The sequence below is a fragment of the Pan troglodytes genome, chromosome 1 (genome assembly GCF_028858775.2).
Source record: "Pan troglodytes isolate AG18354 chromosome 1, NHGRI_mPanTro3-v2.0_pri, whole genome shotgun sequence".
Classification (NCBI taxonomy): Eukaryota; Metazoa; Chordata; class Mammalia; order Primates; family Hominidae; genus Pan; species Pan troglodytes.
Window position 1 is genome coordinate 21,511,264 of NC_072398.2, and position 18,411 is coordinate 21,529,674.

At 44.4% G+C, this 18,411-nt stretch overlaps 1 protein-coding gene across 1 annotated transcript in view; it reads right to left on the reverse strand.

The window, feature by feature from the left end:
* Nucleotides 1–3,387: 3,387 nt before the first annotated feature.
* PRSS38 (serine protease 38) overlaps nt 3,388–18,411 on the reverse strand; it is a 30,408-nt gene continuing 15,384 nt past the window's right edge. The window contains exons 4-5 of the mRNA XM_525080.7: nt 4,246–4,388; nt 3,388–3,904 (exon numbers count right to left, since the gene is read on the reverse strand). Coding sequence (XP_525080.1) covers nt 3,650–3,904; nt 4,246–4,388 — 398 coding nt within the window. The 3' untranslated portion in view covers nt 3,388–3,649. The remainder of the gene's footprint in view (nt 3,905–4,245; nt 4,389–18,411) is intronic.

The window sequence follows — 18,411 nt, forward strand, 5'->3', positions numbered from 1 at the left end:
ACTTCTTGGGGGAATGACTGACTCTAGGTCTTAGGCAGGAAATAGACCAGATGAGCCTGAACATCTTGTCAAACCATATAAAAGAAACCTAGCAGATACCATTAGTACTATTATGCCCAGCACTGTTAAAAGGACTCAGGAACCAAGCTGGCAAAGCTCCTGTTGTACAAATATGGGGCAATTTGAGCTTTCATAGAAATAATAATTGCAATGAATTGAAACCCATCAAATACATTTAAATCCATGACCTAAAAAAAACATTTAAAAGCTAATTGGCCCGCTTTAGATGGTGAAAAAGAACAATCACATGATCTCAAGAGCTTCTAAAGAAAAGAATAAGACATTGTCTTTTCTATATAAATTTGTCACTAGGCAACCAAATAGTAGAAGACGAGATGTCTCTTTATAGAAGTATCTGAGTGACATCTAGCTTCCCGTTTGGCATGTAAACAGGTTGGAAGTTATCACTCCCATCCTTACAACAAGAAAAAAGGTGAACAAACTAAACATCAACAACTGTTCTTAAATTCATAAGAGAAGTGAGGTCACAGAACAAAATACCTCCCTGAACACTGGAGAGACAGACAGGTGGACAGAGACAATCACAGCTTACAGGGAGGAGAAGCCCCAGCAGAGTCAGCACCAGTGGAAATACTTAAAGGGTAACTGATGAACTGCTGGAGACTAAGCGTGGGCTAAGTTGAGAGCTTAAAACCCCTTAGGGCCCACTTTTAGGGGTCCTCACACTTTTATGAGTTTTAGTCCTGGAAGCTACACCAGGCTCTCAGGGTGAAGAGCAGAGAAGAATCCCCCAGCGTTTGTGGCAGAGCAAGGAGAGAAGTAGCCAATTTTAAATATGCCCAGCACTGTCTATTCTCATTGACCAAAGCCTGCCCTCAAGGGAAACTATTTAACCAGAGCCTAACTGACTTGGGTTCTATCAGTGTGACCCATGGGAAGGGAAATACTGGAATCCAGCCTGCCCTAGCCTTGAATGTTGGGAAATACCCAATGCAGCCCATTATTTTTCCATCACACTTAAGGGGGGAAAGTGAAGGCAAGAAAAACACTTGGGTGGTGACCTTCTCACTAACAGACTGAGACCTAACCACAGAACTAAAGAATGCTTCCTCATCCCCACACCTTATCACTACATCCGTGGGGTTCCTATGTAATATCAGAGGATTACAGAAAGAGCTACTTGTTTATTTAAGAAGGAGTCTCCAGGGAGACCCAAAGACAACAGAGGAGACAAAAACAACATCATTAGGGGAAAGTTCAGACTCAAACACCACAGCTTCAGGAGGTGGTAAACAGCCTAATTGCTAGTCAGATAAATCTCACACCAATGGCCAGTTTACCTCAGATCCTCTTACTTAATACATCATATCTAGCTTTCAACAAAAAGTTACAAGGCATGCTAAAAGGCAAAATAAGCAAAACAAAAACCCCACACAGCCTGAAGAGACCAAGCATCAGAACAAAACTCAGATAGGGCAGACATTTTGGAATTATTGGACTGGGAATTTGAAGTATTAGGATTAATATACTAAGGGCTGAAATGGGAAAAGTGGGCCACATAGAAGAACAGAGGGGCACTGAAAGCAGAGCAGTGGAACTCAGAGAATAAAAAGAAATGCTAAAGACAGGAAATCAACCTGAGTGTCCATCAACAGATGGTTGGATAGAGAAAATATACATATATATCATGGAATACTACTCAGTCATAAAAAAGAATGAAATCATGTCTTTTGCAGCTACATGGATGGAACTGGAGGCCATTATCCTACATGAAACAACTCAGAAACAGTCAATTAGCATATGTTCTCACTTATAAGTGGGAGCTAAATAATGTGTACACATGGATATAGAGAGCAGATAATAGATATTGGAGACTCAGAGAGATGGGAGGGTGGGACGGGGATGAGGAAGGAGAAATTACCTAATGGGCAAAATGTTCACTATTTTGGTGATGGTTACACTAAAATCCTAGACTTCAGCACTATGCAATATATCCATGTAACAAAACTGCACTTGCACCCCTAAATCTATGAAAATAAAAATAAAATGTGAAGACAAAAACCAACCAAACAAAAAAAAATGCTAGAAATCAAAACCACTGTAACAGAAATGAAGCATGCTATTGATGTCCCATCAGTAGATGAGATACTACCTGGGAAATGGTAGTGTTTTTTTTGAAAGTGGACATAGATTAATTGTAATTCTTTATTGTGAACTCTAGGGCAACTATTTAAAATTGTAAAAGAAAGTCCAGTTGACACTTGAACAATGTTGGGGTTACTGGTACCCCCCCATGCAGTAAAAAATCCATATATAGCTTTTGACTCCCCAAAAACTTACTGGGGTGGGGGGGATATTCTTTCTTAAATGTCTCAATTTCTTCTATAAAAATTTGGTCTATTTAATAAAACTTCTCTGGCTCTCTCTCTGTTTTTTTTTTTTTTTTTTTTTTGAGACAGGGTCTCACTGTGTGGTCCAGCCTGGAGTGAAGTGGCATGATCATATCTACAGCCTCAACCTCAAGGGTTCAAGCGATCCTCCCACCTCAGCCTCCAGAGTAACTGGGATTACACGTGTGCACCACCATGCCCGACTCATTTTTTTAGACAGGGGTCTTGCTACATTGCCCAGGCTGGCCTTGAACTCCTGAGCTCAAGTGATGCTCCTGCCTTGACCTCCCAAAGTGCTGGGATTACAGGCATAAGCCACAGTGCCCAGCCTAAAACCTCTCTACTGGGGTTAGTTTTAGTAAACCTTTTTTCCTAAAAAGTGCTGCTTTTCATTTAAATTTATATAGAGTTGTACACTCTCTCGTGTGGTTTCTCACTTTGTCTCAGTTGATGGATCATTTTCACTTGTCATTTCTCATTTTGTGTATTTTTGTTCTCATCTCCTGTGTTGGGTAGATTAGTGATCTCTCTAACCCCTGTCCACTGTTTGATATTTTCCAAGGAGCAGACTTTTGAAATATGAGTTTTCGGTGCTTTTCTGACTTGGGGCTCCTTCATGCTTCTATCGTGTTTGTTCCTTCCTTGTGTCTACTTTCAGCTCCGGTTACCCCCACAACACACACTTTTTTTTTTTTTTTTTTGCAATTGGATGTTTAAATGTCTGCAGCTGTTTTATATGTACAGGTGTAGGCATGTAAGCAATGACCTTTCCTCGGGCCTGGGCTTTGACCACATCCCACAGATTCAGAGGAGTGTGTCTGTGTCATAGCCCCTCTGTTTCTGGAAAGAGCTGATTCGGCCTGTGCTTCTCCTTTTCTGAGAGCCTCAGGAGGGGTGATAGTCCCCCTTTCTGTGCATGGAAGAGGACAACGACTCTGGCAGGGGCGGAAGGAGCCACACAGGTGATCTCAGAGGCTTGCTTTGTAAATATTTAATGATCTTATCAAATCTCAGGTGCACTCTGCCCAAGCTGGGTTCTCCCTGACCAGCCCCTCTCCCCCTTCCCTTATTTCTTTTGTACACTTGCTCATCACCTCATGGACTCAGCGTCCACCCCCGGGATAGGTGGCCCTTGCCTGCTTCAGAGAGACCAGGACAGGAGATGCTTAGGGGTCTGGAGGCAGCTGGGCTGGGGCAGGGTGTGCAGCCATGAGAATCCTAGAGTGGGTATCCTGACCTCACAGCACTGACCAGCCAGCCAGCATGGCCACAAGGACGCTGAGAGTGGCCCCCAGAGCTGGAGAGAGAGCAGGGGCTGGCTGAGCAGGAGTGGGCGTGATTTCTATGTTATCACATATCCATTTTGAGAAATAGGAAACACTGGCATACACTCCAGGGTACAGAGGGTTGGAGCAGCCTCGGCCCCAGCTCACAATTCCAATCTGCAACCAGCTGCGGTTGAATTCACAGACAAGTGGGCCCCCGGAGTCGCCCTAGAAAGGAAGAGGGAGTTTTTTGTGAACTGGGAGTCCCAGGCCTGCCGCCTCCTGCACCTGTCCCCCAGGGTGCAAGGGGGTGGCTGTGCAGACCCTGCTGGAAGGGGCCAGTGCCCCTCTCTCACCCAGCCTCCCTACTGGCTGCAACACAGCCCAGAACTGCAGGGGAGGCCTGCTGCGGGCATGCGGCGTTCACACATTGTCATACATCGCCCTGCTCAGCTTGGGGCATGGCTGCAGGGCTCCTGCTAGTCAGTGGGAGGCCAGAGTGGGGTCCTGTGGGGTCCACAGGCAGAGGGCACCCATGACCTCTGTCTCATGGACCAGGAGGGGCACACCTCACACACGGTCTTAGCATTCAGGATGTCCCCAGCACACAGCATGTCGGGCATGATGTAGAACATGTGTCCATAGAGCAGGTGGCACCAGGGCTCCAGGATCAGCGGGAGCTGCACCTCCTGCAGCTCGTCTGAGGTCTCACCTGTGGGAGGAGGGCTCCCGTGAGGGGGCAGCACCTGCTTCGGGTGGGGTGGGGGGTCCCTGCCCCACAGTGGACACCAAGGGGACAGCCCATGGAGAGGAGCCCCACTATACGTAGGAAGGAGCCCTGATGACACATAGGGATGAGTCCCACCACACATAGGGAGGAGTCCTGACCACACATAGGGAGGAGTCCTGACCACACATAGGAGCTCCACTATACATAGGGAGGAGCTCCACCACACATAGGGAGGAGCCCCACCACACATAGGGAGGAGCCCCACCACACATTAGGGAGGAGCCTCACCACACACAGGGAGGAGCCCCACCACGCATAGGGAGGAGCCCCACCACACATAGGGAGGAGTCCTGACCACACATATGGAGGCACCCCACTAAACATAGGGAGGAGCTCCACCACACATAGGGAAGAGCCCCACCACACATAGGGAGGAGCCCCACTACACATGGAGGAGTCCTGACCACACATAGGGAGGAGTCCCACCACACATAGGGAGGAGCCCTGACCGTACATAGGGAGGAGCCCCACCCCACATAGGGAGGAGTCCTGACCACACACAGGGAGGAGCCCCACTGCCCATGGTGAGGAGTCCCACCATACACAGGGAGGAACCCTGAACACTCAGAGGGAGGAGCCCCACCAAATGAGGAGGAGCCCTCACCACACATAGGGAGGAGCTCCATCACACAGTGAGGAGTCCTGACCACACATAGGGAAAAGCCCTGACCACACATAGGGAGGACCCCACCACACATAAGGAGGAGCCCCACCACACATAGGGAGGAGCCCCACCACACATAGGGAAGAGCCCCACTACACATAGGGAGGAGTTTTGACCACACATAGGGAGGAGCCCCACCACACGTAGGGAGGAGCTGCACCACAAACCGGAAGGAGCACTGACCACACATAGGGAGGAGTCCCACCACACAGGTAGGAGTCCTGACCACACATAGGGAGGAGTCTCACCGCACATAGAGAGGAACCCTGACCACTCAGAGGAAGGAGCCCCACCACACGTAGGGAGAAGCTTTGCCCACTCACAGGGAGGAAACCTCACCACTCATGGGGGGTAGGGGAGGAAGCCTTGACCACAGACAGGGAGTAACCCCGATGACCCATGAATGAAGTCCCGACCACAGATGGGGAGGAGCCCAGGTCTCACTGGGGAGGATCCCCACCACATATTGAAGGAACACTAACCTTAAGCCTAACCCCTAGCCCTAACCCCAATCCTATGTTTGGTTTCCTGAGTATTTATATCAAAAAAGAAACGATTATAAAAGTTAAAACAAAAGATGTCAGACAGAGTAAAAGAGTGTTCCATGAAGAGTCAAATCAGGACAGAACAGTCTGGGGAGTTGAAAGTAACACAGAGGTTTTTTTGTTTGTTTTGTTGTTGTTACTGTTGTTTTGAGACAGGGTCTCACTCTGTCGCCCAGGCTGGAGTGCATTGGTACAATCTTGGCTCACTGCAACCTCCACCTCCCGAGTAGCTGGGATTACAGGTGCGCACCACCACACCCGGCTAACTTTTATATTTTTAGTAGAGATAGGGTTTCACCTTGTTGGCCAGGCTGGTCTTGAACTCCTGACCTCAGGTGATCCACCTGCCTCGGCCTCCCAAAATGCTGGGATTACAGGCCTAAGCCCCTGTACTTGGTTGGTTTTTTGTTTGTTTGATATATTTTTTTTAAGATGGAGTTTCACTCTTATTGCCCAGGCTGGAGTGCAATGCAATGGTGTGATCTTGGCTCACTGCAACCTCTGCCTCTCAGGTTCAAGCGATTCTCCTGCCTCAGACTCCCAAGTAGCTGGGATTACAGGCATGTGCCACCACACCTGGCTAATTTTGTATTTTTAGTAGAGACGGGGTTTCTCCATGTTGGTCAGGCTGGTCTCGAACTCCTGACCTCAGGTGATTCACCCATCTCAGCCTCCCAAAGTGCTGGGATTACAGGCGTGAGCCACCACGCCCGGCTGGTTTTTGTTTTTTGTTTTTGTGTGTTTATGTGTGTTCAAAGATTTGTTAGGTGTGGGAGAATGGGAGAAGAGGGAAAATGAAAGAGGAAATATGTGTTGTTGTGGAACTGGATATCATGTAATATCATCTAAGTGACCCAAATAAATATGAGGGCTACTTTTCAGTTACGTTTGGTTTTCTGGCCTTGACTGGAGCATCGTAAACCAAGTCTTGCGGCCTGCAGCTCATTTATGCATCCTGGAGCCCTGTGCTACATTATGTATGGATGGCTTTTTTACTAATTCAGCCAAGAGAAGGCTACACATGTCTCATAGAAAGGGCAAGGCTATTCCTAGTGTCTGTCTCAGGGTGTTAGGAAAATATAAAGGCCGGTCCTCATTAGAGACGGAGAAGTCTACTGCTCCTTTGATCAAGGTTGGAGCTTTCCAATCTGTGGGCTGTTGTTCCTGAGGGCAACGGATTCTCTGTAAAGGCCTGGGAATCCATGGATATACTTACCATGACTTGTCTGTCAAAGATGCATGGTAAGAAGTTCCCTCAGAGGCCGGGCATGGTGGCTCACGCCTGTAGTCCCAGCACTTTGGGAGGCCGAGGCAGGTGGATCACCTGAGGCTGGGAGTTCGAGACCACCCTGACCAACATGGAGAAACCCTGTATTCTACTAAGAATACAAAATTAGGTGTGGTAGCACATGCCTGTAATCCCAGCTACTCAGGAGGCTGAGGCAGGAGAATCGCTAGAACCCAGGAGGCGGAGGTTGCGGTGAGCCGGAGATCATGCCATTGCACTCCAGCCTGAGCGACAAGAGTGAAACTCCATCTCAAAAAAAAAAAAAGAAGTTCCCTCAGAGAAGGAGAGGTGGAAGGCCAGATGGGGCAGAGCCACAAAAGCAGATACGTTATTGTCAATGCTCTGGTTTCCCTGTTGGATTGGTGTCCATATTATTATAAGCAAGCAAACACTGAAAGAGCACCATGCAGGAACAAATGTAGAGTAAATTTTTTTTGATCTGAGAATTAGAATGAATCCAATTCTGTGCCCCAAACAAACAGAGATGGACAGACACCAGACATATGAAATGGCATTCAGTGTCTAAGAAGGGAGAGAGGGCAGAGCTGAATTTGGGAAAGCTTTCCTGGAATGAGAGTACCTTGAAGCATGGATATGACTTGGGCCTATAGATCACAGATGGACCTGCAGGCACTATTCGCCTGCCCTGCTGCTATAGTTGGGATGTTTGTCCCCTCCAAATCCCATGTTAAAATTCAACTCCAAATGTTCGAGGTGGGCCTAATGGGAGGCATTTGGGTCCTGGGGGGCGCATCCCTCACGAATAGATCAGTGCTGTGGAGGTGGGGGGGAGTGAGTTCTCATTCTATTGGCTTCCAACAGAGAGAGCTGGTTGTTAAAAGGAGCCTGGGAACTCCCCTCCCCTCTGGCCATGTGGTCCCTTCCCCTTCCCCATGAGTGGAAGCAGCCTGAGGCCCTGAAGCAGATGCCAGCACCATGCTTCTTACAGAACCCTGAGCCAAACAAACCTCTTTTCTAGAAACTACCCAGCCTCAGGTATTCCTTTACAGCAACACAAATGGACTAAGACAACTGCCTGCTCACATGCCCTGGCAGAGAGGAGGAGGATGCACACATTTGTGAGATGGAGCTGGAGATTGAGGGCTGTTACTGGGTGGTGGGTGGTCCTGGTTTTGGGTGAACTGAATTTGGGCATTGGGTCAACCCTTTCCTGGTTGTGGTTAAAAATGAAAGACTAGTGAAAAATGTGGTCAAGGATTACTGGATTTAAAGCAGCATTCATGCCAATATAATGTATAGAAGAAAAATGCAGAACAAAAGTATAAGGGGTTAAAGAAGAAAATGGAGTTACGCTATTTAAAGTGTTTGTATTGCTGAGTAGTAAAATACAAGTTCAGGGGAAATGAACTGCACTAGTGGGTCCCCTTCCCCGCCTTTCCCACATGGGTGCCCTCTGCCATATGTCTTGCGGTTCCTCTCATCGAGGTGCGGTGTCACATTTCACCAGTCCTTGGATCTGAATTTTGCCACGGACGTGGTTTGGTCAACGGGATTTAAGCAGGGGCTTGGAAAAGTGCTTGTTTCTCATTGTCTTGAATCTTCACCACTGCTGAGGGGTGCAGCCAGGCCAGCCTGCTGGATGGAGACAGTTGCATGGGGCAGAGTCCAGCCCCCCAGCTCAGGCTATCCCAGGCCAGCCAGCAGCATGATGGGAGAAGCTCAGCCAAACCAGAAGAACCCACAGGTTACATCACCGACCCACAACTGCCTGAGATCAGTAAAGGCCCGTTGCTGGGTGAACCAGGGCTGCTCACTCTTTATAATGCAGCATTCCTGTGGCAATAGATAAAATGATACAGAAATGGTATCTAGAAATTAGAGGCTTCTCTAAAATACCAAAAACGTCGTCTTGGTTTTGGAAGCTGGTGGCTAGCAGCACTCACAGTAGAATCTGGAAAAATGAAGGGAAAACTGATATAGGAGGTCGGGAAGATGGTGGCTTGGGGGATAAAGTGGCACAAACTGTTGCTGATGGAGACATGGAAGGTATAAAATATGTTTAATGAGCTTGAGAGACTTTGCAAGGTGACTTCCAGGCTGAATGATGAAAGCCAAGTGGCTGGTTCTAGCTGAGGATAAGGCACTACAGAAAAGAGAGAAACTCGAAAGAGAAGATGCCAATTTTCAAACAACTGTAGAGGACACACAGTGAAGAAGGGGTGAGCAAACTCTGTAAGGGGCCAAAGAGTAGACACCGTAGGCTCTGCAGGCCATCTCAGCTCTGCAGCCACTGCTCCACTCTCCTGTTGTGGAATGGAAATAGCCAGAGACAATAAGTAAATAAACGGGCATGTATATGCTTGAAGAAAAATGTAGGGACACTGAATTTTGAGTTTTAAATAATTTTCATGTTTTATGAACTATTCCTCTTTTGGGTTCTTTTCCCCCCCAACCATTTAAAAGTGTAGGCTGGGTACACTGGCTCACCTGTAACCCCAGCATTTTGGGAGACTGAAGCAGGAGGATCGCTTGAGCCCAGGAGTTCGAGACCAGCCTGGGCAACATAGTGAGACCCCCATCTCTACAAAAAATACAAAAAATAGCCGGGTGTGGTGGCACACGCCTATAGTCCCAGCTACTCAGGAGGCTGAAGTGGGAGGACTGCTTGAGCCTGGGAGTTTGAGGCCTCAGTGAGCTATGATCACCGCACTGCACTCTAGCCTAAGACTGTGTCTCAAAATATAAAATAAGATTTTAAAACCAAAAGTGTAGAAATCATCCTAAGCTCACAGACAACACAGAACCAAGCAATGGAGTGGATCTGACTCCTCATCTGTAGTTTACTGACCCCTGTAAGACAGGGGCTGCCGTTTTCTGGGTTGGAAAATTAAACTGTTTCTGTTCACAAGTCTTTCTAGCTAGCAAAATATTCTCAAGATAAAGCCGAGGGGCAAAGAGAAAATCAAGCAAGACATGGCTCAGAATAAAGATCCGCTGAGGGTGTGGCTGTTGGCACCTGTGCTAAGTCCTCGGAAGAATTAAGAAAGTGCCCGGTAGACATCCTCTGCTGGATGACAGTGACTCTAAGTACCCTCGGGGTGCTGTCCCTCAACAGTCTAACACACCCAAAAAGGCGATGATGACATTTAGGAAGTGTTACCTCAAAAAGAGTGGTGGCACATCGAGGATGTCAGGAGAAGACATAGGAATCTGAGGTCTGCACTTGTAAAACTGTCGCCAGTCTGAGCTACAAGATGTTCACAGTCTCAAAAGGCCACTAAGCCCTCAAGAAAGTCTGAGAAAGTTGCTCAAATGCAATACATATAAAAGACCTTTTAAAAATTTATTTTTCAGTTACACACCTTTTTTTTTTTTTTTCCTTGAGACAGGGTCCTGCTCTGGTTACATACCTTTTTTTCTTTGAGACAGGGTCTTGCCCTGTTACAGGCTGGAGTGCAGTGGTGTGATTATGGCTCACTGCAGCCTGGACCTCCTGAGCTCAAACCATCCTCCTGCCTCAGCCTCCCAAGTAGCTGGGACTACAGGTATGCACCTCCATGCCTGGCTAATTATTTTATTTTATTTCCTTTTTTGTAGGGATGGGGTCTCAGTATGTTGTCCAGACTGGTCTCAAACTCCTGGCTTCAAGCAATCCTCCTACATCAGCCTCACAAAGTGCTGGGATTACAGGCTTGAACCACTGCACCTGGCTCAGTTGCATACATTTAAACAGGGATGTGTTTTATTAAAGCATTCAGGCAACACTGACTTCCTTAGGGCTGGCAGGAAAGAAGCATAAAAATGCAAAACATTTTTGGCTGAACCTGAATGTATCCACGTTACCTTGCATGGACCAATTTGTGCTGCCAGAACACTTATTCCTTGGCATTAAAATGGAGCAGTAGATCCGGGCGTGGTGGCTCATGCCTGTAATCCCAGCACTTTGGGAGGCCAAGGCAGGTGGATCACTTGAGCCCAGGAGTTCGAGACCTGGGCCTGGGCAACATAGTAAGGCCCTAGCTGAATTTTTTAAAATAAAATAAAGAATTTTATTTGAAAAGAGAAATACAGATATTGCATGTATTTACAATTATCATAGACACACAAATTGGTGAAATACTACAAAGAAATAGGAGTTTTCACATTATAATGGCCAAAACATCCATCTAACTTGCTCAAAGCAAACAAAACTTAAAGCTGAGTATGTAAGTCCTGTAGCTTAAGACATCCTGACATCATGACAAATAGACAGAATGAACATTTTTCAAAGCCTGCTTAAGAAGTAGCCAAGGAGACGAATGCAGAAGAAAGGATGTCTCAGGGAACAGGACCAAGAGCCATGGAAAACAATGGATCATTCGAAACCTTAGCAGGCATTTTGTAGAAATGAGTGGGCTGACTCCAAACACAAGTGGAAATGCAAAGGCTCCAGAGCGCCCATGCTGGCTCTGACTACTAGACTACAACGCTCATCTGCAGGGCGGTGCTCAGGAGAGGGCCATGGACAGCACCACAAGCCCAGCGGGGGCCACACATGGAATCACAGCAGGCATGACGCCGCCACCAGCTGGCTCAAACTTGTCCTTTTCCTCACACCATATGCAAAAATTAATTTCAGATGGATCTTATGCCTAAATATAAAAATTAAATTCAAAATGCTTCTAGAATAGATGTTGAAAATTATCTTTGTAAACTTACAATAGGCAAATCTTTATAAACAGAATATAAAAGACCCTATGTGTGAAACCAAAATTTTAATATAAAAATAAATCGGACTTCATCAAAATCCAAAACTTTTTCCCATCAAAAGACACTACTAAGGAAATTAAAAGCTGGCCAGGTGCAATGGCTCACGACTGTCATCCCAACACCTTGGGAGGCTGAGGTGGGAGGAACGCTTGAGGCCAGAAGTTGAAACCAGCCTGGGAAATAGAGCAAGACTCCATCTCTAAAAAAGAAAAAGAAAACAAAAAAAGAAAATTACAAACCAAGCCAGTGCGGTAGAAAATATTTGCAATACACGTTGAAGTACATGTATCCAGAATATATAAAGAACTCCTACAAGTCAGCAAACCTCAAGAAGAGGCCATGACACGAGTAGCATAACTGAAATGAAAAAGATGGCACTACCAAGTATCGGCAAAGAGGTGCAGCAACTAGCGTTCTCCTACACTGCTCACAGGATTGAAAAATGGCATGACCACTTTAGAAACATGTTTGGCAGTTTCCAATAAAGTTGAATTTATCCCTACACCACAGCCAACAGATTCTACCAAGCATAGACCCAAGATAAACAAGTACCTATATTCCCCAAAAGACTTGCCCAGTAGTATCTGTTGCAGATTTGTTCACATGACCTAAACACTGATGGCAACCCAGACGTCTATTAGCAGGACTATGGAGAGAAGAAACTTTGCTGCGTGCAAACACTGAAAGAACTCACAACAGGAAAAGAAGGATGAGCAGCTGATATGGAAACAACATGAATGAATCTCAAAAACAGTAGTCAGCAAAAAAAGCTGGGCACAGAGGAATCCATGGTGGGTGATTTCATTAACGAAGTTTAAGAACAGGAAAAACTACTAAATGATGACAAAATTCAGAATAGTGGTTACCTTGGCAAGGCGGATTTGTCACCTGGGGAGACTGGACGTTTTCTCTAGTGAGGAAATGTCCTTTATCTTGGAGGGTGGTGATGGTAGTGCAACAGGACTATTCATGTGTAAAAACCATCCAGGCATGGTGGCGCATGCCTGTGGTCCCAGCTCCTCTGAAGGCTGAGGCAGGAGGATCATTTGAGCCCAAGAGTTAGAGGCGGCAGTGAACTATGACTGTGCCACTGCACTCCAGCCTGGGTGATAGAGCAAGACCCTGCCACTAAAAGAATAAAATAAGATTAAATAAATATATAAATAAAATGTTTGTCTACACTGAAATATTTATGGATGAAATATAGTGTCTGGAATTTGCTTTAAAAATTCATTGTAACTCCAATGTTACAAGAAATAACATTTTAAAAAATGAAAAAAGACTATGTTAACATAATTGAGCTGTACACAATATTTGTGGATTTTAGAGTTTGTAAACAATGTCTCAAATAAAAATGTAGAGTATAAAATAAAGGCATTCTCACATGAAAGATGAGAGTTTCCAATGAAAATTCTGTTATGGAAGCTTTTATTAAAAACTTTTTTGGCTTGGTGTGGTGGCTCACACCTGTAATCCCAGCACTTTGAGAAGCGGGAGGATCCCTTGAGGCCAGCCTGGGCAGTAAAATGAGACCCCCATCTCTACAAAAAATAAAGAAAATTACCTGGATATGATGGTGCATGCCTGTGGTCCCAGCTACTCAGGAGGCTGAGGAAGAAGGATCGCTGGAGCCTAGGAGGTTGAGGCTGCAATAAGCTGTGTTCATATTACTGCACTCCAGTCTGGGCAACAGAGCAAGACCTTGTCTCGAAAAAAAAAAAGGTAAAAAACAAACAAACAAAAAAAATCCCTCTTTTATAACCAAAGTCTTGCTATGTTGCCCAGGCTTGTCTCAAACTCCTGGCCTTAAGCTATCCTCCTGCCACGGACTCCCAAAGTGCTGGGATTGCAAGCATGAGCCACCACACCTGGACAGCACTTTTTTAAAAATCAAGGCAAAATTTACATTACATTAAATTAAGCATTTTAAAGCAGACAATTCAGTGGCATTTAGTACATTCACAATGCCATATAATCATTATCACCTTCTAATTCCAAAACATTTTCATCAAGCCAAAAGTCACCCCAGACCCTGTCCTTGGTAGCCACCAATCTGTATTCCATCTGTATGATCTGCCTGTTCCAGATATTTCTTATACCTCGAATCACACAATATAGGACTTTTAGTGTCTGGCTTTTTCACTTAGCATTGTGTTTTTGAGGCTCGACAGTGTTGTAGCACGTATTCCATTTTATGGTTGAAATACTTTTCCATCCTATGTTTATGCCCCTTTTTGTTTCATTTTTCCACTGTGGGACATGTGGGCTGTTTCCACCTTTTGGCTACGTGAATAGTGCTGCTATGAACACACATGTACGTGTACTTGTTTGAACACTAGCTTTCAATCCTTTGAGTACATACCTAGGAGTGGAGTTGTTACGTGTGGTAATTGGGCCATAGGGTAATTCTATGTTTAACATTTTTTTTTAGAGTTGGGGTCTTGCTATGTTGCCCAGGCTGATCTCAAACTCCTGGGCTCAAGCAATCCTCCTGCCTTGGCCTCCCGAAGTGCCGGGATTAAAGATGAGCAGTGCACTTGGCCTGTTTAACTTTTTGAGGAACTTCTAAACTGTTTCTGCAGGGAGTATGTCATTTTAAATTCCCACCAGCAATGAACAAGGGCTCTGCTTTCTCCACGCCCTTGCCAGTACCTATTTTCCATTTGTTTGATTACAGCCATTTTGGCGAGGGATGAACGGATGCTGGGGTTCTGACTTGTGTTTCCTAATAACTAATGACGTGGAGCATCCTTGCATGTGCTTGTGGACCATTTACATGTTATCTTTGGAGAAATGTCAGTTCAAGTCTTCTGCCCATTTTTAAATTGGGTTGCTTGCTTTTTGTTGAGTTGTAGGAGTTCTTTATATATTCTGGATACTAGGCTTTTATCAATTCATAATTTGAAAATATTTTCTTCCATTCTTATCACTTTCTTGGTATTGTCTTTGATATACAAAAGTTTTTAATTTCAATGAAGCCCAATTTATCAATTTTTTTTGAGACAATTTAGGTCTGTTACCTACCTAGGCTGGAGTGCAGTGGTGCAATCTTGGCTCACTGCAGCCTCGACCCGTTGAGCTCAAGTAATCCTCCCACCACAGCCTCCCGAGTAGCTGGCACTACAGGCACTTGCCACCACGCCCAGCTAATTTTTTTTTTTTGAGACAGAGTCTTGCTCTGTTGCCCAGGCTGGAGTGCAGTGGTGCAATCTCGGCTCACTGCAACCTCTGCCTCCCAAGTTCAAACGATCCTCCTGCCTCAGCCACCTGAGTACCTGGGATTACAGGTGCACACCACCACACCCGGCTAATTTTTGTATTTTTTGTAGAGACTGAGTTTCACCATGTTGCCCTGGCTGGTCTCGAACTTCTAGGCTCAAGTAATCCACCCGCCTTGGCCTCCCAAACTGTTGGGATTATACACACGAGCCACTACACCTGGCCAATTTATTTTGATGCTCATGTTTTTGTTGTATCTAAGAACCCATTGCCAAGTCCAAGGTCATGATTTCTTGACCTATGTTTCTGTATTTGTTTCCTAGGGCTGCTGTCACAAAGTACCCCAAACTGGGCAGTTTCAAATGACAAAGTTTTTCTCTCACAGCTCTGCACACCTGAAGTCTGACATTAAGGTGTCAGAAGGGCCAGGCTCCCTCTCAGGAGTCTCAGAGAGGATCCTTCTTTTCCTCTTCCTAGCTTCTTGTGGTTGCCAGAAATCCTTGGCATTCCGTGGCTGGCAGGTGCATGGCTCCAGTCTCTGCCTCTGTCATCACATGCACGCTCCATGTCTGTGTCCCTTCTCCCCTTCCTATATGTCCATCAGTCATATTGGATAAGGCCCCACCCTAACATCCTCATCTTAACTTGATTACATCTGCAAATAGCCTATTTCTAAAATGTCCCATTTATGACTACTGGGGGTGTCAACTTCAACATATCTTTTGGGGGACATAATTCAACCAAGAACAGTTTTATTCTAAAATTTTATACTTTGAGTTGATATACTTAGTCTTCAATAATTTCCGTGGTAAATTTTGTATATGGTATGAAGTAAGGGTCCAACTTCATTCTTTTGTATGTGAATGTCTAGTACAATTTGTTGAACAGACTGTTCCTTCCCCATGGAATGGACTTGGCACCTTTATTGAAAATGAATGGGCCAGTGATTCTGAACTCTCAATTCTATTCCATTGGTCTATATATCTCTCCTTATGCCATAACCCACGATTTTGACTGTTGCAGCTTCATGGTATATTTTGAAATCAGGAAGTATGAGTCCTTCAACGTTGCTTTTTTTTTTGAGATGGAGTCTCGCTCTTGTTGCCCAGGCTAGAGTGCAGTGGCACGATCTCGGCTCACTGCAACCTCTGCCTCCTTGGTTCAAGTGATTCTCCTGCTTCAACCTCCCAAGTAGCTGGGATTACAGGCACCCATGACCACACCCGGCTAATTTTGTATTTTTAGTAGAGATGGGGTTTCACCATGTTGGCCAGGCTGGTTTCAAACTCCTGACCTCAGGTGATCTGCCCACCTCGGCCTCCCAAAGTGCTGGGATTACAGGCGTGAGCTACTGCACTCGGCCATGTTGTTCTTTTTTAAGATTGTTTTAGCTATCTGTGGCCTCTTCTAATTACATATAAATTTGAAGATTGGCTTTCTTATTTCTGCAAAAAGGGGCATTGGTATCTTGATAAGGACTGTGTTTGTAGATCACTTTGGGTAATATTGTCATCGTAACAATATTAAGTCTCTCCCAATCCATGAACATCAGCTGTCTTTGCATTTATTTAGGTTTTCAAAAATTTCTTTCTGTAACATTCTATAGTTTTCAGTGTAGTTTTGTAGTTTTCATCTCCTTGGATACATTTATTATAGGTATATTTTGGTTTGGGTGCTATTGCAGATGGGACAATTTTCTTCATTTCCTTTTTGAATTGTTCATTGAGGTTGTATAGAAGCACAACTTTTTTTGTGTGTGTTGATTTTGCACCCTGCCACTTGGCTGGATTTTAAAAATTATCCGTAGTTTGATTTTGTTGTTACTGTGTGTTTGTTTTTAGGATTCATTGGGATTTTCTATATATATAGGATCATGTCATCTGCAAGTAGAGACAGTTTTACTTCTGCATTTCCAATGTGAATTTCTTTTGTTTATTTTTCTCACCTAATTTGTCTGTCTAGAGCTTCTGGTATAATATGGAATACCAGTGGTGAAAGCAGGCATCTTAATTTTGTTCCTGATCTTGGAGGGAAGGCTTTCAGTATTTAACCATTGTTATATTTCACCAGAATTAAATCAGTATTAATCTGACTGGATTGTGATAAACAAAGCAAGCCCTACAACCACTGTTTAGAAAACATCTTTTGAAATATAGTCTAAAAAATCAAGGGAAGAATGAAAATGGCATACCAAAAGGCACTTTGTTAACATAAAAGAAGGCATGGAAAAATGAATAGAGGAAAGAGAGTATATAGGTATATAGAAAACATTTAGCAAAATGGCAAATTTAAATCCACAAAATCAATAATTACATTAAACGTGAAGATGGACTAAATACTTCAGCCAAAAGGCAGAGATTTCCAGACTAGATAAAAAAGGAAGACCCAACTGTATGCTTTCTACCAAAAGATAAACTTTGGATTCAGAGGCATATACAGATTGAAAGTGAAAAGATGAAAAAAGATATCCATGCAAACAGTAATTGTAAGACAGCCTAAATGGCTAGATCAATATCAAACAAAACAGACTTTAAAACAAATGTAACTAGGGACAAAGAAAGACAGTTGATTAAATGATACGATAATCAACACACCAAGTAGACATGATTATAAATATATATGCACCCAATCAGAGCCTGAAAATACATGAAGCAAAACCTGGCATAATTGAAAGGAGAAATAAACAATTCAGCAGTCATAGAGATTTTAGTACTCTACTCTAAATAACTGCTTTTTTCTTTTTCTTTCTTTCTTTCTTTTTTTTGAGATGGAGTCTCACTCTGTCACTCAGACTGGAGTGCAGTGGTGTAATCTTGGCTCACTGCAACCTCTGCCTCCCAGCTTCAAATGATTCTCCTGTCTCAGCCTCCCAAGTAGCTGGGACTACAGGTGCATGCCACCACACCCAGCTAATTATTTATATTTTTAGTAGAGATGAGGTTTCCCCATGTTAGCCAGGATGGTCTCAATCTCCTGACCTGGTGGAGTGCTGGGATTACAGGTGTGAGCCACCGCGCCTGGCCCAATAACTGCTTTTAAAAGACGGAAAACCAATAAGGATATAGAAGACTTAAAAACATTATCAGCCAACTTGACCTGTGACTTATAAAAATTTCTACACCAATGACAGCAAGACATATATTCTTTCCAAACACACATGGATCATTTACCAGGACAGACCATAGGCTAGGCCATAGTACATGTCTCCATAAGTTCAAAAAGTGTAAAATTATAGCAAGTATTTTTTTTTTCTAAGCACAAGGGCATTAAAGTTAAAATTAACAATGGGAAGAAATTTTATTTGGAATTCACCAAATACTTAAAATTAAGAAATTTTGAAGAAAAAATTATGAGGGAAATTAGATAATATCCTCAACTAAATGAAAACAAAAACACAGTATACCAAAATTTGTGGGAAGCATTTAAAACAGTGCATAGAGGGAAATTTATAGCTTTAAATGCTTATATTAGAAGAAGAAGAAAGGTCACAAACCACTCTAAGCTTCTACCTTAGGAAAC